The following is a 26,384-nucleotide window of genomic DNA, read 5'->3' as shown; positions in this document are numbered from 1 at the left end:
GGACCTGATCATTTACTGGTAAAGACAAAAACAAAAGTCCAAGTCAATGGCTTTTATTGTCTACAAGGTTGTTTTGTCTCAGTGCAAATCTCACCATAATGTTACAGTGTAACAGTAACTGAATCGAACATAAATAACCTTTAAAAAAAGAATGTAACAATACCTATGTAAATCTGGCACAACGAAGGTAACAATACAGAACATGTTGAATTAATATGAAATATTACACATATAACTATAAAAATGTTAGAACATATTTACGGGACCTGTACTGATAAAATGTCAAAACAGTAAGTTACTGTATTATGATTTTAACATTGTTGAACTAGCTGTGAAAAATAATAGAAATACTAGTGGTCTATGGCAGTCTATTAAAAAAAAGTAACAAGATGTTCAGGCAGAATGATAGCCCTTTCAATCCAGCGATGCAGAAGAGTAGCTGTCGGGGCTGAAAACTGCTTCCAGAAGGTCACAGATTCAATCCTTATTGTGCTTCTGCCACAGCTTTGCCCTTATTTTCTTCATGGCACATCAGTCTACCGCAGGAACACTGTGTTTTCATGACTCAGTGGCCTGAACGCCCTCTCTATGCAAATCTGTTCAGTCAGAGCTTATGATAAAAAAATACTGTTGGACCACGAACACTTTACAGTTAAAATGAAATCATGCTATCCAGTAAAGCTAAAATGCCACGAGATCTTTAACGATGTGTTCTCACTTGTGCATTGTGCTTATTTGTAGAGGTTTTCTCCATAAAACACGTACTAAAATGGGAAGGCGGAATCATACTGAATCAGTTATATCGCTGCATTTGTGCAACTAAACGGCTGTCCCGAACTTCTCCATCTCAAAGATGAGCTCAACAGCAGCGTCCACGTCCTCCACGATCTTCTCCGGCTCCACCAGGGCAGGGTCGAAGCGGAAGTCGCGGTGGCCGTGGAAGACGGTCTCTTTGATGCACTGGCTGGCATCTTTAGGTAGCTCCATGTGTGGGTTGTAGACGCCGGTGCACACCAGGATGGACTTGCAGGAGGTGGCTGAGGGCGATGCGAGCTCGCTTTCCCAGCCGCTGTCCATGTCCACCTCCTGAGGGACGCTGGCGGGCGTCCCTGCTCCAGTCACCATGTTTGCCACCGCTTTGGTGGTCTTCCTGGCCACCCGATCCTCGAGGTAGCGGTTGTAGAGGTTGGCACCATAAATATCAGTCATCAGGTTGTCCCTAATTACATTGAGAAGATTTAACAACTGATTTAATTAATTCCTACAAAAAAAAAAAAAAAAAAAAAGTTCTTCCATGTCCATTTCATTGAATTTAATAGACACATTTTGCATTGTTTTGTTTTCTAGCATGGTTTCAGTGTTTGGTTAAGTTGTGTTGGACATTTATTCTTTTTATTCATGCATTTTTTAATTCAGTTGTTCAAAATTGCATAAGGAGAATAATGTTTGTGAGTAAGATGACGCGTGACACTGGAAAAGCAATGGGCACAGCACAGCACAGCTGTTTCGACATACTCTTGCTTTATGAATTACTTCACTTGTCATGTTTGCAGTGGTTATATGGTCTTATGTCATGATGAGTTTTACACCGGTGAAAAAAGGTGAAAGGAGGAGTAGGTCATTCAGTTCAAAAGTTATAAGCCAGAATAGAAGACACTCTTTTTGCTATATGACTCTAGTGGGTAGTCAACAAGAAAACTAATAGGTATCTACACTGTTTCGGTGCTTGAGCCCTAAACATTGCTGCCTACAAAATATGCTGTAACCATTAAATGGATAGTTCACCCAAAAATTAAGATTTGCTGAAAATGTCGCCACCCTCAGGTCATCCCAGATATAGATGAGTGTGTTTCTTCATCAGGTTTGTAGAAATGTGTCTCTGCATCAGTGTCTCAGCAATGGATGCTCTGCAGTGAATGGGTGCCGTCAGAATGAGAGTCCAAACAGCTGATAAAAACATCACAATAATCCACACCACTCCAGTCCATCAGTTAACATCTGGAGAAGACTAAAGCAGAGTGTTTAAACCCAATCCCCTCACACCTTCTCCAAGCACACATCTCTCCCACACTCTTACCAGCACTCACACATCTCTGCTCACAGGCACCTTCCCACACTGCTCGGGTAACCCCACTGCTCAAAAAACCCACATTAAACTCTTCACTTATAGATAGCTACAGACCTGTCTCTCTCCTTCCATTCATAGCAAAAACCCTCGAACGAGTTGTTTTCAACTAGGTATCATTATTTCTCTCACAGAACAACCATCTGGATGCTAACCAATCAGGTTTCAGGAGTGGACATTCAACTGAGACTGTGCTATTCTCAGTCACTGAAGCCTTGCAGATTGCAAAAGCTGATACCAAATCATCAGTCCTCATTCTGCTGGATCTATCTGCTGCTTATGACACTGTCAATCATCAGATTCTCCTGTCCACCCTCTCATCACTGGGTGTCACTGGGATTCCACTTCACTGGTTTGAATCCTATCTCGCAGGTAGGTCTTTCAGGGTAGCCTGGGGCAGGGAGGTATCCACAGCACATCAACTGGTCACTGGGGTTCCTCAGGGGTCAGTTCTTGGATCCCTCCTCTTCTCTACATACACACAGCATGCTGCACAACTTCTTGTCCAGGCCCTTGTCATTTCTAGGCTAGACTACTGCAATGCTCTTCTGGCTGGACTTCCTTCATGCACAATCAAATCTCTACAAATGATTCAGAATGCAGCGGCACAACTGGTCTTCAACGAGCCCAAAAGAGCGCATGTTACACCTCTCCTTATCTCCCTGCACTGGCTCCCGGTTGCGGCTCACATCAAGTTCAAGACACTGATGCTTGCGTACAGAACTACCACAGGCTCAGCACCCTCCTACTTCCACTCACTATTACGAACCTACATCCCCTCCAGAAGTCTGAGATCTGCTAGTGAGCGACGCCTTGTGGTACCATCACAGAGAGGCTCAGAATCACTCTCCAGAACATTCTCGTTCACCATTCCTGGCTGGTGGAATAATCTTCCCACCCCTATCCGGAACGCCGGATCTCTGTCAATCTTCAAGCAACAACTGAAAACTCATCTCTTTCGTCACGATTTGATTTCATCTTAAGAAAAAAAGCAAATTGCTTTCTCTTTCCTTAATCTCTCCCTGTCTAGCTTGTATTAATCTGAACAATGCCTGAAACTTTGTCTTGCAAGCACTTCCTGCGTTTATTTACCTCTTTATGATGAATCTCTTATTGTATTCCTCAACTGTAAGTCGCTTTGGATAAAAGCGCCTGCTAATTGAATAAATGTAAATGTTAAAATTATTTAATGACGGATTTGTTTTTCATAAACACATCTTTAGTCTTCTCCAGATGTTAACTGATGGACTGGAGTGGTGTGGATTATTGTGATGTTTTTATCAGCTGTTTGGACTCTCATTCTGACGGCACCCATTCACTGCAGAGCATCCATTGCTGAGACACTGATGCAGAGACACATTTATACAAACCTGATGAAGAAACACACTCAGCTACATCTGTACTACTGTATATATTATGCTGTGGAAACTGGATATGATAATTTAGTGTTTGTCTGAAGTGCTCTCACATCCACGAGGAACCGTGTCTCACCCGATAGCATACAGGGATCTGATCGGTGCCCTCCAGCCTCTTGCAGCAGCTTGTTCTCTGATGAGGAACTCAGCGAAATGGTAGGTCAGTTCACTGGGCTTCCCCATGAGCGCCTCGTACTTCAGCTCTTTTCCAGTGATCTTCTTATAGATGCTCTCCAAACACACCATAAACGTGCCGTGACCGAACCTGTGGATGGGACATTTATTATTCATTAATTGGCCAGTCTCAGATCTTTGGAGGTGGCTTTGCTCAATTAACTACAACATTTCGTAGCATCATATTGACACTGTCTGAAGTACATATGTATGAGGGGTTTACAGAACATTTTAATAATCTAAAGAACCTTTTTGTCACTAAAAGACTAGCTGAAATAGACCTGGCATGTTTGGTGAACTTGTTTCTGTGAGGATATGTGCATCCCCACCAGGACATTCTTATCATTCAATAATGATAAACCGTGGTTTACTGGGAAAGTCAAACAGCTTCGTCAGGCCAAAGAGGATGCTTACGGAAGTGGAGATAAAATCTTGCATAACCAGGCCAGGAACAGACTAACAAAGGAGATCAGAGTGGCTAAAAAGAACTACTCTAAGAAGGTGAGAAAAGAGCTTTCAACGACCCGGCGTCGGTATGGACTGGTCTGAGGAACATCACCATGTATAAGACACCACCCCCACCGTCTGTGGAGAATCAACAACTGGCTGACGATCTCAATGTGTTCTACTGCAGATTTGAAAAGGCCAGACTGACACCCAACACCCGCTCTGATCTGCACTTCACACATTCACCAACACCCCCCCCCCCCCCCGGTGGTCAGGACTGCTGAGAGGATTATCGGTGCCCCTCTACCCAACCCCCAAGAACTTTACACCTCCAGAGTGAGGAAAAGGGCTAAGAAAGTCACTCTGGACCCCTCACACCCAGCTCACTCTCTCTTTGTACTGTTGCCCTCTGGCCGGCGCTACAGATCACTGAGCACCAGAACAGCCAGACACAAGAACAGTTTTTTCCCCCAGGCCGTATCCCACCTGAACAACACATAACACACCCCGGTACTGTACATCTGTAAATAACCCATCAAACCTTCATCTGTACATAGGACACATGCACATTCACAGTTCTGTCTATGGTCATTTCACTTTTCCTTTGTATTTTTTAATACTATTGTTATTTATCATTTATTGTCTTTTCTCTCTAATATTTTTGCTTTATTAAATTAATTTTATGTATGAGATCAAATTTATGTATGAATTTTATATTTTTGCACTATCTTTGTACTTTCTGAACTGGAAGACAAATTAATAAATAAAGAGCAATAAAGCTCTTTCTGATTCTGAATTTAAGATTTTAAGGCCTTAATTTGTGGATGGGTAAATTAATTAAAAAAGAAACCCTGAAAAACCTTTTGGTCATGCTAGTCATGCTTAAATATTTGTTTAATGAATCAATATCCAAAACTGCTGGATTATGTAAACAAATCTGAAACACAAGTGCTGAAACGTTGAACTGAAAATGAAGTTTAAGGACTGTTATTACTATAATTGGGTTCTAGAAGGTGAAGGTTAAGTCAGAAAAGTCAAATAACTCACATCATTAACACTTCCCTACACACTGGTGTTTTTCCCTTTGCATTTAGACAGGCTCGTATAACGCCACTACTTAAGAAACCCACCCTTAAACCATCTCTTTAAGAGAACTAACTGCTTGTTTTCTTAAAAAAACACTAACACTAACTTCTCTAATCTTTTTGTATTCTGTCTGTGTTCTTTTTATTTGTTATATAATTCTAAAATAAACTTGCTGCGTGTACAGTGTTAAGCTAACTGAGACTTGTTAAAGCGCTTGCGTATCATTGCTCTTTAGTTGGTTTTGATGGCTTCTATTGTCCTCGTTTGTAAGTCGCTTTGGATAAAAGCATCTGCTAAATGACTAAATGTAATGTAAAAGGTTCCATGGATGTTAAAGGTTCTTCGGGCATATATTATGGATATGATGTAGCAAGCAAGCACAATACTGTCACAAAACTTCAATACATGTTAGACAGGTTTTTTTTGTTGCAGAGACTCTTGTATTTATAGAGGAACCTCACTTAACCCTGTGCTTAGAAATATTCACTGACGTGAAGAGTGACAACTAGCCCTGGTCTCCTCTAATAGTCCTTCACCTTGGTGAATGTGCCTCTGCCATCCACATGAGATCCATGTTGCAGGCCAAGAGCGGCAGATGAGCGGAGTGCGTGGATTCGTAGGCATTGCTCAGATTGCCGTTGGTGAGAAGAACATCAGTGATGAGCTGTAAGTTCGTTTCCCATCGAATGGGCTCCCCAAACAGAACTACAGCTGGAGGCACAGGAGAACAGAAGAGAATTAAAGTCATGTAGTTTAGGATAACATGTTTTCTGGTGTGCATGTACATTTGAACTTACGAGCTGGATCAGACAGATTAGTCAATCATTCAGACCAGCTTCAAGAAAAATATTCACAGAAAATATTGCTGATGTGACGTCCTGCACTCATAAATTGAGCAGGACAGTCAGTGAAGAACGACTTAAAGATTAAACAGTTTAGAAAATGCAATCATCTCTTCTTCCCTATTGTCAGGTACATCTTGAGAGAAAGAGCTTCTTGAATGAAGAAAACATGGTCTTTGACTGGACTGATTCAATCATTGCTCATGTTAGTGATCTCATGTTAGTGTCACTGCCAGAGACATTAATGCGCTTGTTTAAAAGTTCGGAGGATGTGTGAATTTTGGTAGCACTTTATTTGACAGTCCTGTTCCTCGTGTACATACCATGTACTTACTATAGTAATGACAATAACTAGGTACTAACCCTAAACCTAACCTAACCCATGTAGTTACCTTATAATATCAAACCTTCTGAGGTAGGAACACTGCAAGCACATGTAAGTGCAATGTGCACGGATTGATTATTCATTAAAAAACACAGTAATATTGCATAAAAATGATCGAGAGATCTTGATGTGATGGTGAAGATGAATATATGGTTACAGTACAGCCATGTGAAGCAGCAAATCCCACAAATATCTTCAGAAATATCTTACCTTCAACTCTGGGGAGGTTCACCACAGGAGCAGACTGAAACAACAAGGAAAGTATCTGGTTTCTCTCATATCTGCTATTATATGACATCTGTCCAGCAACTGATTCCTCACAGAACCACAGGTTTGAGGATTGAGAAAAACTACGAGCCTATATACAAACCATTTTAAAACTTGTATTCACATGCATGAAATCACATGGATGTAATCTGCTATTCTTTCCAGTTTACAAAAAGGCTGCTTGTGTTTTATCCTATAAATAGCCACTGGCCAATCTCCTCACATTGCATTCATGTTTGACCTGTTCTGATCCGACCTAACAATGCTCTCGGTTTCAAAAGTGCAGTCTCTGTTATCTCCACATACTGCAGTGTGTCTCTGCCCTGAAGAATCAACCTCAAAATACCTCACTGACAAAGAATATGTATAGAATATAAAGAAAACAACCCTAATTATCTTGAGTACATAAAAATGCATTGCTTATGGAATTTATATTGATTATAATTAGTCAATTACTAAATTAATGCAATCCAATGTTTACGATGATTGGGGTCGGCATGATTTTTTTTACATTTTAAGAAGAGTCTTTTGCTGCATTTAATCAAAAATACAGTAAAAACATATTGTGAAATATTATCAGTACATTTACAATTCAAAAGAACAGCATTAATCTGAAATAGAAATCTTTTGTAACATCATAAATGTCGCTTTTGTGCATCTCTGATTCATTTCTTTAGGAATGTACCCTGGTCTTTAACCTGTAGTGTGCATCTGTTTTGTACTGTTACTTGTACCAAGTAGTTAAATCAAACTTTAACAGAATTCAGTAGTAAATAATAATGAAAAGAAAGCGGATGCTTGTTGTGTTTACCGGCAGCTTGGGCCGTCTGTTGTGATCCACCATGTCCAGCAGAGGGAAGGACTCACGCAGCATGTCGATGCTGACCACGTTTGTGAAGCCCACACTGATTCAGAGAGTCAAGAATCTATCTGACTCATGGATTAGCATTGATTCAAATCACAAACAAACACAAGAGATTTGGGGGATTACGACAATCCTATTCCTCGTGGTAAGCCTGTAAATACTGTCACATTATAATGCGGTCACATCTCATGATCAGAGGAAGCCAGAGAGAGACAATCTTTGATGATTTCTGTAAAAAGCATCCCAGTTTTAGTATGTACGAGCTGCCATGAACCGTCCTCGATCATGTGGCTCTGTTCAAAGTAATCTCACTGTGATCCTTTTTACAAACTACAGGCCGTCTGATCTACAACCTGAAGACATGAAGGATACTTTTTGGCGATGTCGAGCACGGGGCCTTGTCCAGACACCAGCACGTGCTTGTCATGATGCTTCTTGAACATTCGCAGAGGGCTGTGAGACATCATGACTTGGTCTTGCGATATCTACAAATCAAGCAGAGATTATTATCCAAATCAGATTTTTAAATAACATTACCCAGAGGGTTCATTCATTTTGAAAGAAGTTTCTTATAACTGCATTTCTTTGATCAAAAATACGGGAAAGAAAAACTGTGAAATATTTTTGCAATTTAAAATATCCTTTAAACTGTAATGTATTTCTGTGATGCGCAGCTGTATTTCCAGCATCATTACTGCAGTCTTCAGTGTCACATGATCTTCAGAAATCATTATAATATACTGATTTATTAACAAAAAACAGTTGGAAACACTTTTTGCTGCTTAATATTTTTGTGGAAGCTGTTATTGATTTGGAAGCTGTTTTTCACTGATTAATAAAATGTTAAAAAGAACAGATTGATTTAAAATAGAAATCTTTTCTAACAAGGTACACTACTGTTCAAACGTTTGGGTCAGTATTTGTTTTTATTATTAATATATTTATTCAGCAAGGATGTGTTAAACTGATAAAAGGTTACAGATTTCTATTTTCTAAAAGATCTCTATTTGAATAAATGCTGTTCTTTTTAACTTTTTATTTACCAAAGAATCCTGAAAAAAAAAGTATGACGGGTTCCAAAGAAATATGAAAATCTTTCCTGAACTGAAAACTGAAAATCCAGCCTTGCATCACAGGAATAAATTATATTAAAGTATATTCAAATATAGAAAACCACATTTCCCAATATTAGAGTTTTTTTTCTTTCAGTCCTTCAATAACATCCTCTCTAGAAATCTGCATCCCATTGTAACAGATTGATAAAGCAATCAGCGCTGAAGTATGGCGCCTGAACTGATAAACTGAGATGGAAAGGATATTTTTAGCTGCTGGTTTTTAGGTTGCATGACAGCTGCTACACACAGCCAGGAACAACCCAAGCTTCGACAAACTTCTGCTGGAAGACCAGGTTTCTGAACACCGGAGTGTGGACAGCTAAGTCATCTTTTGGACCGGACAGCAAACACTTTCAAATGGATCTCCAAATATCAAGGTTGCTCTGTCATGATTTGACCGCTTTAATGTGCATTCAGTGACGTGAGAAGTCAGGACTCACAGGAACACCCAGTATGTGAGACAGCTGATCTGCCTTCTTCTGTCGTAAGCAGTTGCCAGCGTTTGTGACAAAGACCACCGGGACCAGGAACTGTCCCTGAGCGTCCAGCAGCTTCTGGAAAGCTCTCTTGGCTGCTGGGATGGGAGTCCTTCCTCGCACCAGAACGCCATCGATGTCAAACAGCAGCCCAAAGCTCGGCTCGGCCTGATCAACACATACAGCGTGAAGGACAAGAGATCAAGCACACAGGACTGTTATTACTGTAATTACTCAGAGTACACTCAAACAAGACACCTGAACACAGGTCTGCTCAACCTGCTGTCACCAAACACCACCTGAACACCGGGGCCGCGACAGCCCAGTTGAAATATATATTACATCATACAGGTATATATATATACACTGCCCTCCAAAAGTTTGGAAACACCCTACAAAAGTGGGGGTTTGGACAATATTGGCATGAATCCTTTTTAATTTGTGATAATTTTGCACTGATAAGGGACAACACAAACTACAAAAACATATTTTATTACATAAACAGTTGAATATATACATAGAAAAAACTGAACTTTTGGATTCATCAAAATATCCAGCATTAGCAGCTGTTACAGCTCTGCATAATTTGGGCATCCGAGCGGTCGGTTTATTCAAACATTGACTCTGAACTGGAAATCAACTGCTGAATCTACAGTATTAATGTGTGCTGACCCTAACATCTTTTAAACCTGGGCCGAGTTTAAACCAGTAACCAGGCATCACAGCTGGCCAAGGGGCATGTCTGACTTTCACATGTATATATTAATTATGTGTTATTGCTGGTCTTCAATGATAATGTCAAGTTACTTTAATGTATTTGCACCAAACAATGATAAGGATTTATGCTGATATCGTCCAAAAGCACACTTGCCAGGGGTGTTTCCTATCTTCTGGAGGGCATCCTGCTGGCCTCAAGAGCAGCAGGGAGACTCGTCTCTCTGAGCTGGGCTATTACCACATGTCCCATAATTCTGAAAGGTTTTTAAAATATGTTTATGTAGTTTTAATTCATTTTTAGTTCAATTTTAGTTATGTTTAATAATAATAAACCTGCATGGAAGCAGTGTAAACACAACAAAACATACAATAAACCCATAATAATTACATTCTGAATTCAAAGAATTGAATAGAAAGACAAATATTTATTTCTATTACTTATGACATGGTATCACAATGAAAGTGTTTGTTACATAAAGCAAACCATGAGTGACTGAGTGACTCTTTTCACACCATTCACTACAGATTTGCTCTCTCTTTATATATATATATATATATATATATATATATATGTATTTTAGTATGTTTCCCCAAGTGAAAAATAAATATACTAGAATATATTTAAATACATTTATTTGATGCTAAGTATACTACAAATACATATTTCTGTATTTAATGAAATACTCTGCAGTTGTAGCTTTACTATACTAAACTAGTAAACTTGAAGTCTGCTAAACTGGAACAACTCATTTAGTGTTTAATGCACTTTAATTGTGTGAAAGTAGTGCTGAAGTCCAACTAAAGATATACTGAAGTATAAATGATTGTGCAGAAGTATACTTCAGGTACACTTTAATATCTTGCATTTAAAGACTGATAATATTCAGAGATCGTACAATCCTCATCAATAGTGATATTAAAACACTTTGCAGGCTTAATATTAAGAAATGTGCATTGAGCTCAAACAGTACTCCAAATAAAGTTTAATTATCATTTCTCTATCAGTAAGCCTCTAGTGATATGATAATAGAGTTGAACTGTACTTGGTATGAAATAAATGCATTTTAAATATGACTTTTTTACTAGTGTTAGTAGTGTTAGCGTATGTGAGATCAACTCTGTCATGTCATTACTGAAGCATGGGAGGTTTTGTCCCAGATCAAGTATATACTGAGTTTACTGATCAACTGAGATGCTGATGGTTTTTGGTTCGATGTATGTTCAAACTAATGAATCCTTCACTTTCAAACCAGTATGATGCAATGTTTTGCTTTGGATTGGATTCAAAATACAACAAATCTCATAAATTACACTTGAAATATTGTTAGTGATTTACCTCTGAACAATTGTAATAGCAAAACAATATATTTACAATCTAGCTGTAGAAGCAAAATAGGTCAATATAACCTTCTAATCAAATTATTATTACTGTGTTTCGGTGGAGACAAATATTCCAAAGCTTTCTGAAAATACAATATGAGAATTAACCACACAATTATTGGATATTTTATCATTTGCATACATACACATTTTTTGGAAAATATGTTTCCAACTCTGACTTTGGTCCAATTCTGTAGAATGACCTGTATATGTATATATATTACTGTAATAATTACAGGACAAATACTCCCCTCCACCGATGTCACAATGCCAAACATCTTCATGACCCTAAACCAGGTAAATGATCATTTTTTACTTTTGAATGAATACTTCTTTGACTTTGGGGTGTAAATGTTGTCCTGAGATTCGGTCATAAAGCGACACGGTCTAAAGGTGCGGCGGTCACATTTGATCAGGACCGATTCACGACGGGTTCGGTTCACTTGAGAGATGTTTTGAGAGAATGTCAGGCCAGTTTAATTTAAGCTGTCTTTGATAGTGTTATTACACAAATAAGTAAAAATCAATATTATAATATTTTTTAAAATATAATTAATTACCAACATGTATTTACAACATATAATTATGCATAAAGATAAAGATATAATAAAATTGTATGAAGTACTAAGTCAAACGCACACTGCATAACCTCTTTCCAAGCTTTTCCTTCCCGAGGCAGATTAGATGCACACGATTACACACAGAGAAGACCATGCTGCGTCACACTTGACCCCTGCTGGACAGCAGTCCCTGGTTTTGTGGTAAGATGTTTTCTGTCGAGGATTAGGGTCACTTCAGGTCAATCTGCTCAAATAAAACAGCTGCAGAGAGCTCCTGTGATGTTCTCTCAGCTCTTGTGTTTGACAGAAGACTAGATCTCTAAAGCAAGACCACAGAACCTGCATGATATGTATTAGCTGATGCAGTTCCAGACGCGTTTCCTCATCTTCAGTGTGTTTGGGGAAGAGGTCGAGTTTCACTCTGTGTGTGTGTGAGTGTGTGTGTGTGTGTGAGAGTGTGTATGTGTGTGTGTGTGTGTGTGTGTGTGAGAGTGTGTGTGTGTGTGAGTGTGTGTGTGTGTGTGTGAGTGTGTGTGTGTGTGTGTGTGTGTGTGTGTGTGTGTGTGTGAGTGTGTGTGTGTGTGTGTGTGTGTGTGTGTGTGTGAGTGTGTGAGTGTGTGAGTGTGTGTGTGTGTGTGTGAGTGTGTGAGTGTGTGTGTGTGTGTGTGTGTGTGAGTGTGTGTGTGAGAGTGTGTGAGTGTGTGTGTGAGAGTGTGTGTGTGTGTGTGTGAGTGTGTGTGTGTGTGTGTGCTCAGCTATATAACTGCTGAGACAGTGATAACACACACAGACTCTGAAAGCCTGACAACTTCACTGAGCAATACGAACACCTACATTAAAAAAATTCATATATTTTCATCTACTGTATACCTCAAGCAATGTTAAACGTTACCCAAAATTATTATGCACTGCAAATATAGATAGTAAAAAATATTGACTGAAAATGAAAATGTTTTTCTTTCTTTTTTAGTTCAGTTTTAGTTAACTATAACAACCCTGAGTCAATTATGATCTAATACTCTGTAAAATATGTATTTGCTCAATTTCAGCAATTTTGAGCACATTTGTTATTATCAGATTGTTTAATATTGTGTAATTTCACTGTATGGAGCAAAGATACACTGATAATGATTTAGACCCTTTTGTGCTCAATCAGTGTTAAATCTGGATGATGGGTCTATAACAAGAACCAAACACTGTTCTTCAGCTAAACTAATATCTCTGTGACCCTGCAGCACTAAAGCAGTCATGAGTAGCACAGGTATATCTGTAGCAATAGCCAACAATACATTGTATGGATCAAAATTATACATTTCTCTTTTATGACAAAAATCATTAGGATATTAAGATCATGTTCCATGAAGATATTTAGTAAATTTCCTACTGTAAATATATCAAAACTTCATTTCTGATTAGTAATATGCATTGCTAAGAACTTCATTTGAACAACTTTAAAGGAGATTTTCTCAATATTTAGATTTTTTTGCTCCCTCAGATTCCAGATTTTCTAATAGTTGTATCTCAGACAAATATTGTCCTCTCATAACAAACCATACATCAATGGACATATTATTTATTCAGCTTCAGATGATGTAGAAATCTCAATTTCAATAAATGGACACTTATGACTGGTCTTGTGCTCCAGAGTTATTTATAATGTTTAATTATTCTGTTTATAAGAGCCATTGATTGACATGAGAAGCGTGTAGAAACACATCACAAAACTAATAACCATAACCTATTATTAATAACATATTGATAATGAGTCTGTTTTGTATTTCAGACACCGAATATAATCTGTAATTCATCATAATAAGATCAATAGGGTGTTGCTCAGAACAACGCAGTGTAACTAGGGCTCTGAACACAGTGTGCTCTAAACCCATAAACACGCGTTCCCTTTGTGTAACGCTCACTAACATCACGTGACGCTGCTGCAGATGTGTGTAACGTTACCTGACTACACAGCCCGCGTCGCGCCGTCCTCAGCAGCGCGTCTCTGAACATCTCGACGCGACGCGCTCCGGTCCGATCCGCTCTCGAGTCTCGACTGCGTGCCGGAGCTCCATCAGCTTTTGTAGCGGCGCGATGTGACGCAAGAGAGGAGGGTGTTCCGAACCGGAAGCGCACATCTGAGGGAATGTGACACCTCCCGCCCGGCATGACGTCACCGCGAGGCTCGCGTCGTCGTTTGAGAAAAACAGGGTGATTTGGAGCGTGTCCCAATCGAAACAGCCTACTACTGTTGTAGGCTACTAGTGACGTCATCACATAACTCTCTGCTTTAAAATGTCTGTTTAAAGGAAACGTGAATAATGACGATGTGAGGATTACAGCTGATACTGAATAATTACTTTATTACAGAATGTCTTCTGAAACAGTGTGGCATTGATTGTAAATATATATATATATATAAAAACGTAATTCCAAAATAAAGAAGGCCATCTGAACAGTTTTGTGAATAAAATAAAAAATAAATGATATTATCACAAGGTGAAGAAATGTTTTCTTGCTTTTACTTTAAATGTGCATTCTGTATTTATTTGCTAACTGTTTTGCACACAAACAACAAGCACCTCTACTACTAATGAGTTATTATAACATTATATTGACTAAATATGAACAGCAAAAGGTGTCCATATGAAGTCCTAAACCAGCGGTGGACACATAAGAGCCATTAAATCTCAGCAGTGCATCAATAAATAATTACATATCTGACTGTATTCCAGTGCAGAACAGGCTGCTTTGGGTGAAGGAGGATATTAGATTTAGCTGACCGTGTAAACGTGACTGGTTTATTTGGCTGGTCACATGAACCACACGGTCTCTCATCAGAGCCTAGTTTAGACCTTACTTAAACTGAGACAGTGACAAAAACATTTTAACAGTAGAAGAAAAAAAAAGCTGTTTATTTGTCCAAGAAGGGAACATCGCATACAAAATATTTACAGAGATTTTTGTACTGCAGTTCTCAACAAATTGAGTTGTTTTTCCCATTTTCAGAAACCAATTAGCAAAAGACGGCAGCTTAATGAAATATTAAGTGTACAGATAATAAGCATCAAACTGACCGTGTCAAGTCAAGCTGGACACATAATTTCAGCTTTTGTGTGCCTTAAATATGCATCTCCAAACACATCCGGTCCGTTTCTTACACAGCCATGTGATCAAATAATGGTCATCTTGTGCTCAGCGTTCACATGAAGATTGGCGGCTGTGTAAAAGCTCACCGATGCACTATAACCCCAGCAGAGCCTTGGCCTCCTCGCTCTGGGCCATCAGACTCGCACTGGCGTACTTCTGCAGCAGCTCCATCTTCTTCCGTCTCACCAGCGCCTCCTCGATCTGACACACAACATTTAACGCATTTAAGGCTATTAAAGGCTGCCATTTATTAAAGAAAAACCATTCACCCAAAAACTGAAATGTTGTCATTCTAACACAGGAGGAGATTGGTGAAGAGTGTTCATGCAGCTCTTATTCACACAGCTGCAGTTAAATGTTTACTCAAGTTATATCATCAAAAAATAAATTACTATTTTTTTTTAGAAAGTTGAAATATGGTGCACAAACACATAAGGACTATTTTTATGATGCTGTTCTCCCTTTACAGATGTGGTGGCTATAAACTGTGTATTCATGCAAATCACACGGGTTTGGAAGGACATGCTGGTTTCATCTCATGAAAGATGCTATAGTTTAATAATCAAGTTGTCACTTCTGAACAAGGTTCTGTTCATGATAAGGTTCTGTTATATCCTAAAGTTCTCTTACTTAAACTTAAAGGAAGCCTATGTCTCAAAAACACTGTTTGAATTTTACAACTAGAATGATTATTTGACTATTGGTGCACACCCCTAATTTCTGGATGATGCTTTTTTTTCTCTTTAGGCACACTTAACCATGTTTTTTAATATTATTATTTATTTACTTATTTGTGTTTTTGTGTGAGAGTGCATGCGTGCACGTGTGTGTGTGTGTGTGTATGTGAGTGTGTGTGCGTGCGAGTATGAGAGAGTGTGTGTCTGTGTGTTAGTGAGTATGTGCGAGTGTGCATGTGTGCGAGTGTGCATGTGTGCGTGCGCGAGTGTGCATGTGTGTGTGCGCGAGTGTGCATGTGTGTGTGTGTGCGCGAGTGTGCATGTGTGTGTGTGTGTGCGCGAGTGTGCATTGTGTGTGTGTGCGCGAGTGTGCATGTGTGTGTGTGTGTGCGCGAGTGTGCATGTGTGTGTGCGCGAGTGTGCATGTGTGTGTGCGCGAGTGTGCATGTGTGTGTGTGCGAGTGAGCATGTGTGTGTGCGCGAGTGTGCGTGCGAGTGTGTGTGCGTGCGAGTGTGTGTGCGTGCGAGTGTGTGTGCGTGCGAGTGTGTGTGCGTGCGCAAGTGTGTGCGTGCGCAAGTGTGTGCGTGCGCAAGTGTGTGCGTGCGCAAGTGTGTGCGTGCGCAAGTGTGTGCGTGCGCAAGTGTGTGCGTGCGCAAGTGTGTGCGTGCGCAAGTGTGTGGTTAACATGATCTGATCTGAACAAACCTCCTTCTGCGAGGGAACAGGAACATGAGAGATGAAGGACTGTGAACCCTCTTCTCCCTCCATCTGTTCTCCTGCTTCATCATCAGACTGCTCAGAACACATCATGAGATGAGACAGATGACAGGAATAATGGGGTAGAAATCAAATAAACAGAGCGGCATGCATTCAAATGTTTACCTCTTCGTCTCTGACAGCATAAATATACTCCTCCTCCTCTTCGGTGTCTTTCACGCCTCCACTGACAGCTAGTCGAGCTTCTCGGTCTGCCTTCCACTTCTCAACAGCCTCTGCGATGACTGTCAGAAACACATCAGCATTCATACGCAAACATTACAGCAGCTCGGAGGAAGCGGCACAAGAAGAGTCTTATATGACCTGAATCTACAATATACCCCACACACAGTAATTCTAGAGCGTATGACGAGTTTAAAGGGTTCAGTGAATGAGATGTGGAGGCCAGCAGTCATCATGTGGATGGTCAGCTGCACAGTGATGCTTCTCATCAAACCTGCTGCGTGTCTAGCATTGGCTTTAACACACACAAATGGGAAACACATGTCAGCAGATGCTATCAGCACACAATGGCACAACTGTAGTGCACACACAGACACACACACACACACACACACACACACACACACACAGACAGACACACAGACAGACAGACACACACACACACACACACAGAGCAGCGTTTCATCCAGATGATGCCAGCGCGTGAGTCTAGTTTCAGGGTCTTCAGTAACTAACTCAAGTACAGCGAGCGATCGATGCGGCTGATTTACTCCTGACTCCAACAGATGTGCAATTATTTATAATAAACTGGACAATCAACAAATAATATTAATAATAAAACAACTTCACTCTCAATTTACTGACATGTTTACATTAGTAAAGATGCATCAATTAATATTTCTATGGATCACTTGTTGAGCTTTGATGACAATTAAATGCTTTTATTCGTGTTACATGCATCATTTGTGTTTGATTTATAAATCAGCGTCTCATAATCCACTTTTCCTGATAGAGGAGTCCTAGTCTGGCCATTTCTGAGAAACACTACAGCTTGTTAAAAAATAAAATACAGATCACAAAACAGAATAAATCGGTTACGTCACAATCATTATACTCTATTTGTCCCATAGTAGCACTTTTTTTTGGACTATTAAATGAGATAATTACCAAAATCCCATAACTGCATGTGTTAACTTTGACAGCCCTGAAACACAAACCAGTGATTCGTCTGGAATAAAATTAAGACTTTTATGTTTTTGAGAGAAGTCTCTTCTGCTTACCAAGGCTGCTTTTATTTACTGAAAAATACAGTAAAAACAGTATTATTTCAAAATATCATTACAATTTAAACAATTATTTAGTTATGTGAATCTCAAATTTGTCATTTCTTTAGTCAAAGCTGAATTTTCAGTGTCACATGATCCTTCAGAAATTTCCTGCTCGTTATAATCATTGTTGAAAACAGTTTTCACTGATTCTTAATTTAGCATTTTATATTAAGATTTAACATTTGTAGATGGTATAAAACAACAGAGTTGTAAAAATTCTGAAAATCTTTTAGAGCTCATGATTTGTTTAAAAAAAAAAAACATATTACATATTAATGAATAAATCAGTATATATAAAATTGTTTAATTTACAAGTGTCATGTTTGTGATTTTTCCCCCCATGTAAGCTATAGCTTCTGACCATTAAATCAAAATATACTCATTATTTTAATACACTTTATTTAATCAGAAACACAGTCTAAATGTTATTTGTGTAGGCTATTTTACTTTTAATTTAATTAGAAGTAGACCAACAGCGCCCCCTACAGATTAAAGCTCCCTACTGAGCGGGTCTTAGGACCCGGGGGAGGCTATTACTGTTTACTCTATCACACACCGAACCTTCATTCTGTACCTGCTTTCACAGATTAAATGCAGAGATCCAAAATAGTCAATCTAATCGTCATTCAGACAAAACTTTGCTTCAAGAATGAGCCACACTGCTGACGTGATCTAATTACTAGCACACCCTGAACGCATGCGAGTTAACCCCTTCCTCTTATCGCCAAGACATATCTGGATAATATTTCATATCGGGCCGATGCCGATATTTACATTTAAAGCCATTATCGGCCGATTCTGATCATATCATGCATCCCTAGTTTTAACAGTATTTTTGATCAAATAAATGCAGTCTTGGTGACCAGAAGAGACTTCTTTCAAAACATTTAAAAAATACATAATTAATCAAAACTTTTCAGAGCTAATGTGTTTTTATTCCATATTCTGCTACACATTTTTTCCCATTTTGTTCTTTAGTATTTTCATTTTACATAATACTTAAAAATGGCTCAAAATTGCACATCCCGCAATGTTCTTACTTCGAGTAAATAACTAACCTACCTCACCACACTCTAGTTAAGTACTGTTGGCTTGTTTCTGCTAAATTACTTTGGATAAAATTGTCTGCTAAATGAAGAAATATATAGGGAGTTCTGATTTTAGGCTGAAGGACTTGTTTAAATGAGAAAACAAAAGCCCTTACATTACCAGCTTCTAATACGAGCTTTAAAAACCAAAACCAGAACCGTAGTGCTCAGCACAGCCGCTGTTTGGTAGAATTTGCCCACCTTGTTTCTCATATTCCTGCTCCAACGGAACTAAAACGCCGTCGTCTTCATCTCTGTACCCGTAGTAGTCAGCATCGATGTCCTTCATCAGCTCAGCTCGTGCTTTTCTGGGAGCTGGCACAGCTGCGACGGAGAAATCAGACGGATCTCAGTTAAACAAACTGTTCATCCAAACACACTGACAGCAATAATTCACATCATCTTTATTAAACCAGAAATCTCATTAACCCCTCGGCTACAGCATATGATCACACACAGCTCTGATATTAACAGACAGTAGCCGATCAGCAGTTATTAGATGAACTTACGCTCTTTCTCGAACAGCTCTCGGACTCCTGGTAAGTCTTTCGCTGCACCAAAATACTTGTATCCTCTGTTTCCTGGAACCTCTTTACCCTCGTGGTCCAACATCTTCGGCCCCACTCTCTAGAAACACAAACAGAACTGCATATCAGACACTGCCATAGGGTTAATACAGCGCAGCTCAAACTAAAAATATCAGCATACTGGCAAAAATCTAATATTGTGCATCCCTAGTTATCTGATATATTGTTTAATTTGAAATGTGTTTGTTCAGCACGAAGCTTATTTTGGTGATCCCATTAAAAATAACATTGAAACTGGATCATTTTGGAGCTTTAAAGAGCTGGAAACACCTGTGTGAAAGCTTGAATAGCCATTGAACAGTGCTGGAATTTCTCTCAAAAGATTGAAATGAATAATGTAATAACATTCCACTATTTCTGCCACAACACCATGGTTATATCATTAGTTAGCGTTACTGTCAGCCCCGCTTGATTGGCTTAGATCAGAGATTCTCACAGCACTTCTTCCGCTGGGATACGAGTGTTTGCGTGGCGCTGCGAGCTGATAAACGCAGCTCAAACCAGGAGAAGCTGTCATGTTTCTCAGATGGCAGCGCTTGAGTTGAACAACACTCAATGTTTATCCCTGTTAGTTCTGTTCGTGTCAGCTTTAACATAAAACACACACCAAACAGGGAAACGTTCTCGTATTAGTTTTTCAGATCAGTTTATTATGCTAATTGAATTTGATTCAACTGGAAAAAGGCAAAACTGCAGTATTTTCACTGGTGGTCTCAGATTTTGAGACCTCACTGTAGATGCTAAGAACTCGAACACAACAGATGAAGTTAGGAATATACATGAGTAATTCATCTGTAATACAGCATCCATCTGTCGTTAGCTGTGATATGACCTGAGATGATATGGACCAAACTCTCACCCTATAGTCCGGTCCTCCCAGCTCCTTGATCCGGACTTCCCAGTGTCCTTTCTCTCGGAGCAGTTTGTTGATTTCATCGTTTAAATCCCGAATCTTAAATTCCCCCAGACCAGCTGAGGAGCACAGGCAAGAGTTCAGACAGTGAATGACACCGGTACACTTTCATCGTCTCTTTTCCTCTCACATTCTCACCATTTTGAATCTGGGCCACTTTCTTGGAAATCTCACTGATAATCTAGAAGTGTAAGAAAACAGTGGTTAAACCACATATCCGTGAGCTAATATGTACATGCAGCATAGCACTTAACTTATATACATCAGCACAACTTTGAAAGATGTGGATGTGATTTCTGACCTGTCTTCTCCACTTCTCTGCTTTGGGTAACTCATTACACTCCGACGCTAGAAAAGGTCTTCTCTCCTGTGGATGTCATATGATCCGGTGAACACATAGATATAATATAGATGCCTCATCACATCAGCATTCAGATAATAAACTGACCTTAACCCTTCCCTCCTCGAGCTGGGCTTGACGAAACCTGGCCAGGGCCGTCCTGCGGAGCACAAGAACAGCTTTAATACAACACTCTGCTCTCAAACTCTTAATATTCATGAAGACGAGAGAAGACTCTTACATGGCCTTTTCTGCGTTTCGGGCCTACAAATGAAAACAGCAATAGTTCATTAAAGCAGGATGTGTTTAATTGCTCATATTTTCTGTTTAACACGTAATTATATATATATATATATATATCTGTGTCCCTGCAGCACAAAAGCAGTCATGAGTAGCACAGGTATATTTGTAGCAATAGACAACAATACATTGTATGGATCAAAATTATACATTTCTCTTTTATGACAAAAATCATTAGGATATTAAGATCATGTTCCATGAAGATATTTAGTAAATTACATAGGAAATGAATGGGAAATACGAAAAAATGTGAAAAGTCAGTGAATCTTTTGGTGATACAAACTACAAATCAGCCACTGGTCAGAAAAAAAAGTGTGCAGCAATCAAGGGGTGACTGTCTGGAATATCAGGAGTGCAAAGTAGACACACACACACTCACACTCACACACAGACACTCACACTCACACACTCACACTCACACTCACAGACACACACTCACACACAGACACTCACACACACGCACACTCACAGACACACACACACTCACAGACACACACACACACACACACTCACACACAGACACTCACACTCACACACTCACACTCACACTCACAGACACACACACACTCACAGACACACACACACACACTCACACACAGACACTCACACTCACACACTCACACTCACTCACAGACACACTCACACTCACAGACACACTCACACTCACAGACACACTCACAGACACACACACACTCACAGACACACACACACACACTCACAGACACACACACACACTCACAGACACACACACACACGTGCACACACACACACACACAGACACACACACACACATGCACACACACAGACACACACACACACACAGACACACACGTGCACGCACACACACAGACACACACACACACACACACGTGCACACACACAGACACACACACACACACACACAGACACACACACACACACGGCTCGTGCCTCACCTCATCTAATCTTTTAGAATATCTAGATATATCTCTAAATGCAAAACCTTTTATTAAGAAATGATGTCTAATAAACAACAGGAGTCCAAAAGCCTCTGTATATCTCTATATAGGGTGCTATACAAGAAGGGTTAGGGTTAAAACAAGGTTTTATTTTTTAATGCCTTCAGATGGCCAGATTCTCACTTGATTTTAAATGCCTTTACTCTATTTTAATGTGAAATATTGCGTTTATTAAAAAAATAAGTAAAAAAATAAATGAAAAATTTTAAAAATGCATATTAATTCTAATGGAGAAAATAGCTCATTAAAATTGTATAAATATTGCATAGTATCATAAAATTCCCTCAAAATCATAATAAAAAGTATTATTGAACAAAAATATATTACATTGATTTTCCTAAAAAAAATTAAAAGTTAAATTTCAAGGCTTCGGTCACTTTTGACCTCGAAGGATGCGAGTGAGCCCTAAACCAGAGTAGCCCTGCTCAGGTCATCTATATCTATATAATCATATACACATGCTCCTCTATAACCGATATAACGCGTTTATCTGAACCCCCCACTGACCCTATAATCATCAGATCTGATTATTACAGATGATTATTAAACAAACTTCTGTCAGAAAAATGGCTTTGCTCTCGAGTTTCGCTTCTTATGATAGAAGATGAACTAATTTCTCACAAAAAGCGAGTCAACTACTTTTATAAATCTATAATAAGACAAGTACGATCATTTAAAATGCATTATCTAGATATATTTAAAGAATATTTATTTTACCATGTTTGTATCTCAGATGTTCAATCCTGCGTGAGCTCAACGCTGAGCGACGCATGAAGATGACGTGTCGCTACACCGGACCACTTCCGGCGCCAGGCGATGACACGCCAAACAAGCGCCGCGCCTGGGTTTGTTTATTAAGTTATTATACTCATGGTAGTAACTTGTAACTGGTAATACATCGAAAGACCTTTAGAAAGAGAGTAAACGCAAAAGATGTTTTGATCTAGCGGCCAGAGATAGAACACTTCCGGAGGATTTCATTAACTCTGAATATTATGACGTCACACAAATGATAAAGTCCAAACCCGTGTTCTAAGATAAACCGTTCTCTGGATGTCTTCAGTGAACTAGCATGTGCTCTAGTGCTCAGATGAGTCTAGCGCTGTAATCATGTGATAGTGTCCTCATCTTCTGAACTCGGATCATGCTGTAAATGTGCTCTGGCATGTCCATTATCCCTACATGAACTCATGTAAGAGAGATCTGCGCCTCATCAATCCTGCAGGCCGGAATGCTCTCGGACGCTCAGTTCTCTGTGTGTTCAGCTCCAGAGCTGCAGAACCCAGATGCACTGCAGCTATACTCCGCTCTTATTGATCCGCAGTAACCCGAGCTCCTCACACCTACAAATAAAGCCTCTATAAACTGCACTAGTCTCATGACATCAGCGGCACACTTCAGTCCTGCTTCGCTTTCATTGCATTTCTTTCTGTAACTGCATCCATTAGTGTTTATGTTCAGGCCTATAGTAAACTGATGATCAAGGACTCATTCCTTAAGTTAGGGTTGACCAGACCAGCTGCTGCATGGAACTATAAACGTATCTCCTGACGCTTCGGCTCTGAATAGCTGTCATAGTAGACTAAAGAGGCATTGGCTCCACGGTCAGGCCTCATGTCAGCAGAAAAACAGCTGTTTGTTCAGATGTCACGCCAACCATCAAAACAATAGTCATTTTTGGCTGGAAACCAAAGAAGAGATTGCAACTTGTTTTATTACTATTTATAATTAAAAAAAAAAAAATTTGCTAAAAAAATCCCAATGTGTAATACACACTTAAAAAAAATTAAAAAAAAATTTAAATTTAAATCAATGCTATGAGATCTGACATGGCCAGTATAGGGCTCAGCACTCACAAAGAGACAATATATGACCAAAACGTGCAGACACTTCTCTTACGAGAGGCCACAGATGGCCAGAAATCAAAAATGCAATCTATAAACCAAAACAACAATGAAAACTGTGCGTATTCCTGTAATGAAGAGACCACTCAGAAAAGAAACTCGTCTTCACACCCCTTCCTCCTCCAGATTTATTGATAGTTTAAAATTACATTTCTATGTCCTAGAACTTCAGTTGCATTCACCTTCCGACTTAAAAACTGAGTACAAGCAAATTAAAGTTTTCTTTTTATTATTATCATTATTAGAGTAGTCTAAGTGATATTGTACAAAAATAACATTTTGATTTGTGTGAAAACATTCACCTTTCTTCTGTAACTCCAAATCTGTTTTTTCCTTCTTTTATTGAAGTTTTCCCCGTGGATAGAGCGACCTGAACTCCATCCGTGCGGCATCGCCTGGGATCACGGCTGACCAAACTGCCCATGTTTACAAAGGATTTCATGCTCTGAAACCGTTATTACACAAGGTTTCCAGAATAAGCTAGAAAGTTGCTTGCTTTATATTACACGTTACGTCTGATTTTTATTTGTATTTTGTCGTTGTTTTCTCCACATAGCTGCGTACTGCTGGTTTGGCCCGGATAGACCCGACCGTATGTGTCCTGTGCTGCTTTTCCAGGTCAATCGCTCGTAGGCTACCTCAGTCTCATCCATAAAACAAAAAATGCTAATCGTTCAGAAGCGAGCGCTTCCCTGATCTCGGTATGGTTTGTTTTTACCATGTTTTTTTCCTGATCTCTCCGAGGCCGTGGTCCACGAGCCTCCAGAGGCCTATCTCACACATCCCTGTTCACCAGTGGCATGGAAAGGGGGTTCTTTAACAAAGCATTATACATAACACCTCTACCAAACTAAACATAAACATTTTTTGTATTAAATGCAGAAAGTGGAAAGTTTTTTTCCACCCCTTTCCTCCTTTTACATGTCAAGAGCTCACTGGCCTGGGAATAGCCTCTATCAGCCAACCGTTGGCCAGTGAAGAGGATTCAGAGAAAATAATACAACCATCAATCAGAAAAAGGAGGGGCGATGGAGAGCCGGGACTAAGCGGTGGCCTCGATGGTGCACTCTTTGGCCACGTGGCCGGACTTGCCGCAGTTGTAGCAGTTGACCTCGCTGGCCTTGCTGCACTGAACGGCGACATGGCCGATCTCTCCGCACCTGAGAGGAGCAGAAGCACAGGTCAGCCGCGGCTCATCAGCACCTGAAGCGTTGAGGATCGGGCCTCACCTGTAGCACTTGACCTTCTCGCAGCCCTTCTGGATGTGTCCGAAGCCGCCGCAGGAGTAGCACTTCTGCTCGTTAGCGTGGTCACAGTCGCGGGCCATGTGGCCAGCTTTGCCACAGTTATAGCAGACCTGCTCACGCTCCTTCTTGGGCTCCTTGCAGTCCCTGGAGATGTGGCCGCCTCTGCCACAGTTGTAGCACGCTGCAAAACCACACACACACACACACACACACACACACACACACACACACACTAGGGATGAGCGATGTGGGCTTAAACATATATTTCTGTAATAACAATCTTAAATTAGTAATAGTAATCTTGAATTAAATGGGAAATTCTGAAGTAGTTTAACAGTGTCAACTTTTTCATGTGGAATACACACTAATTTTAGTTAGAAATTGTTTATAAATCGCACAAATTACAATCAGCAAATAGCACATTGAATTCAAAATTAAATTTGCAGTAAAAAAAAAGACTACATTTTATTTTCTAGGAAAGCACCACACTAAATCTACTTTATTTACTTTGAAAAATATTTTTCACAGCACAATAATGTTTTAAGAGTGCATCACATCAACTAACCCAATAACTGGATGTGAACACTATACCTTACATATTTCAAATTGAATTTTACTCTTTTGGCAGCATTCAAACTTAAAACTAGAGTTGTAAATAAAACTGAAAAAATACTATTTCAGTTGTAACACTTTAGAATAGGGAACACTTATTCTCTATTGACTGTGACTTTTCCCTCTAGTAATATGCATGCTAATTAGCAACTAGTTAAGAGACCCTAAAATAAAAAGTGTTACCATTTCAGTATTTCTGCTGAATGTTTAATTCAATGCATTACTTGCCATATCTGTGTAATTTGTGAAATTTACTATGAATTGCTGACTAAAAAGAGTTTAGACAGTAATTTTTAAGTTTTTTTCACACTGTTGAACCATTCAAAATGAGCCAGATGTGTTTAAATCCATGTGTCAACTGTAATTGTGAAGTTGACTGAAAAATGTTTTTAATACCAATTTTTCTGAGTGTTCTGATTGATATGAGAAATGTTTGCAATCACAGCACAGATTTCACGTCCTCACCATCCTCGGTCCTCTCACAGTCCCTCGCCACGTGGCCCGGCTCTCCACAGCGATAGCAGAAGAGATCTAGCGTGAGCAGAGAAGCACATTATTCATCCATCGGCTCAGCTAACAGCTGCTTCAACAGCACAGCGGGCTCCTACCTTTCCCTCGGCCACGACCCTTTCCACGGCCGCGGCCGGCGTTCGGACAGTTCTTGATCCAGT

General features: G+C 39.6%; 4 protein-coding genes across 5 annotated transcripts in view; all 4 read right to left on the bottom strand.

The window, feature by feature from the left end:
- nuf2 (UF2 component of NDC80 kinetochore complex) overlaps positions 1 to 13,945 on the bottom strand; it is a 35,058-nt gene extending 21,113 nt beyond the window's left edge. Inside the window, exons 1-5 of the mRNA XM_079396383.1 lie at positions 13,811 to 13,945; positions 9,162 to 9,365; positions 7,979 to 8,091; positions 7,553 to 7,646; positions 6,685 to 6,718 (exon numbers count right to left, since the gene is read on the bottom strand). Coding sequence (XP_079252509.1) covers positions 6,685 to 6,718; positions 7,553 to 7,646; positions 7,979 to 8,091; positions 9,162 to 9,365; positions 13,811 to 13,861 — 496 coding nt within the window. The 5' untranslated portion in view covers positions 13,862 to 13,945. The remainder of the gene's footprint in view (positions 1 to 6,684; positions 6,719 to 7,552; positions 7,647 to 7,978; positions 8,092 to 9,161; positions 9,366 to 13,810) is intronic.
- On the bottom strand, positions 39 to 6,419 carry LOC306856862 (haloacid dehalogenase-like hydrolase domain-containing 5). The gene is made up of 3 exons (XM_079396380.1): positions 5,784 to 6,419; positions 3,617 to 3,805; positions 39 to 1,219 (listed from the first exon to the last, which is right to left on the bottom strand). Exons 1-3 carry the CDS (start codon positions 6,032 to 6,034, stop codon positions 820 to 822), a joined length of 840 nt encoding a protein of 279 aa, XP_079252506.1. The 5' UTR covers positions 6,035 to 6,419; the 3' UTR covers positions 39 to 819.
- Positions 13,946 to 14,189: 244 nt separating the features above from the next.
- Positions 14,190 to 24,416, bottom strand: LOC306857047 (pre-mRNA-splicing factor ISY1 homolog). Of its 2 annotated transcripts, none has more exons than XM_079396702.1 (11): positions 22,668 to 23,551; positions 20,894 to 20,916; positions 20,761 to 20,812; positions 20,614 to 20,679; positions 20,451 to 20,493; positions 20,259 to 20,371; positions 19,322 to 19,439; positions 19,014 to 19,136; positions 16,559 to 16,677; positions 16,382 to 16,468; positions 14,190 to 15,199 (listed from the first exon to the last, which is right to left on the bottom strand). In XM_079396702.1, exons 1-11 carry the CDS (start codon positions 22,668 to 22,670, stop codon positions 15,092 to 15,094), a joined length of 855 nt encoding a protein of 284 aa, XP_079252828.1. In that variant the 5' UTR covers positions 22,671 to 23,551; the 3' UTR covers positions 14,190 to 15,091. The 2 variants fall into 2 exon arrangements, with proteins under 2 accessions (XP_079252828.1, XP_079252827.1); XM_079396701.1 differs by lacking the exon at positions 22,668 to 23,551 and adding an exon at positions 24,157 to 24,416 and having other exon boundaries at positions 14,193 to 15,199.
- Positions 23,645 to 26,384, bottom strand: part of cnbpb (CCHC-type zinc finger, nucleic acid binding protein b) — a 5,229-nt gene continuing 2,489 nt past the window's right edge. Inside the window, exons 2-5 of the mRNA XM_079396703.1 lie at positions 26,322 to 26,384; positions 26,179 to 26,244; positions 25,084 to 25,282; positions 23,645 to 25,014 (exon numbers count right to left, since the gene is read on the bottom strand). The exon at positions 26,322 to 26,384 is cut by the window's right edge and continues 49 nt beyond it. Coding sequence (XP_079252829.1) covers positions 24,897 to 25,014; positions 25,084 to 25,282; positions 26,179 to 26,244; positions 26,322 to 26,384 — 446 coding nt within the window. The 3' untranslated portion in view covers positions 23,645 to 24,896. The remainder of the gene's footprint in view (positions 25,015 to 25,083; positions 25,283 to 26,178; positions 26,245 to 26,321) is intronic.

The sequence above is a fragment of the Barbus barbus genome (genome assembly GCF_936440315.1).
Source record: "Barbus barbus genome assembly, chromosome: 37".
Taxonomy (NCBI): Eukaryota; Metazoa; Chordata; class Actinopteri; order Cypriniformes; family Cyprinidae; genus Barbus; species Barbus barbus.
Note: the sequence above shows the minus strand (reverse complement) of the source record. Positions and strands in the feature narration are given on the sequence as shown.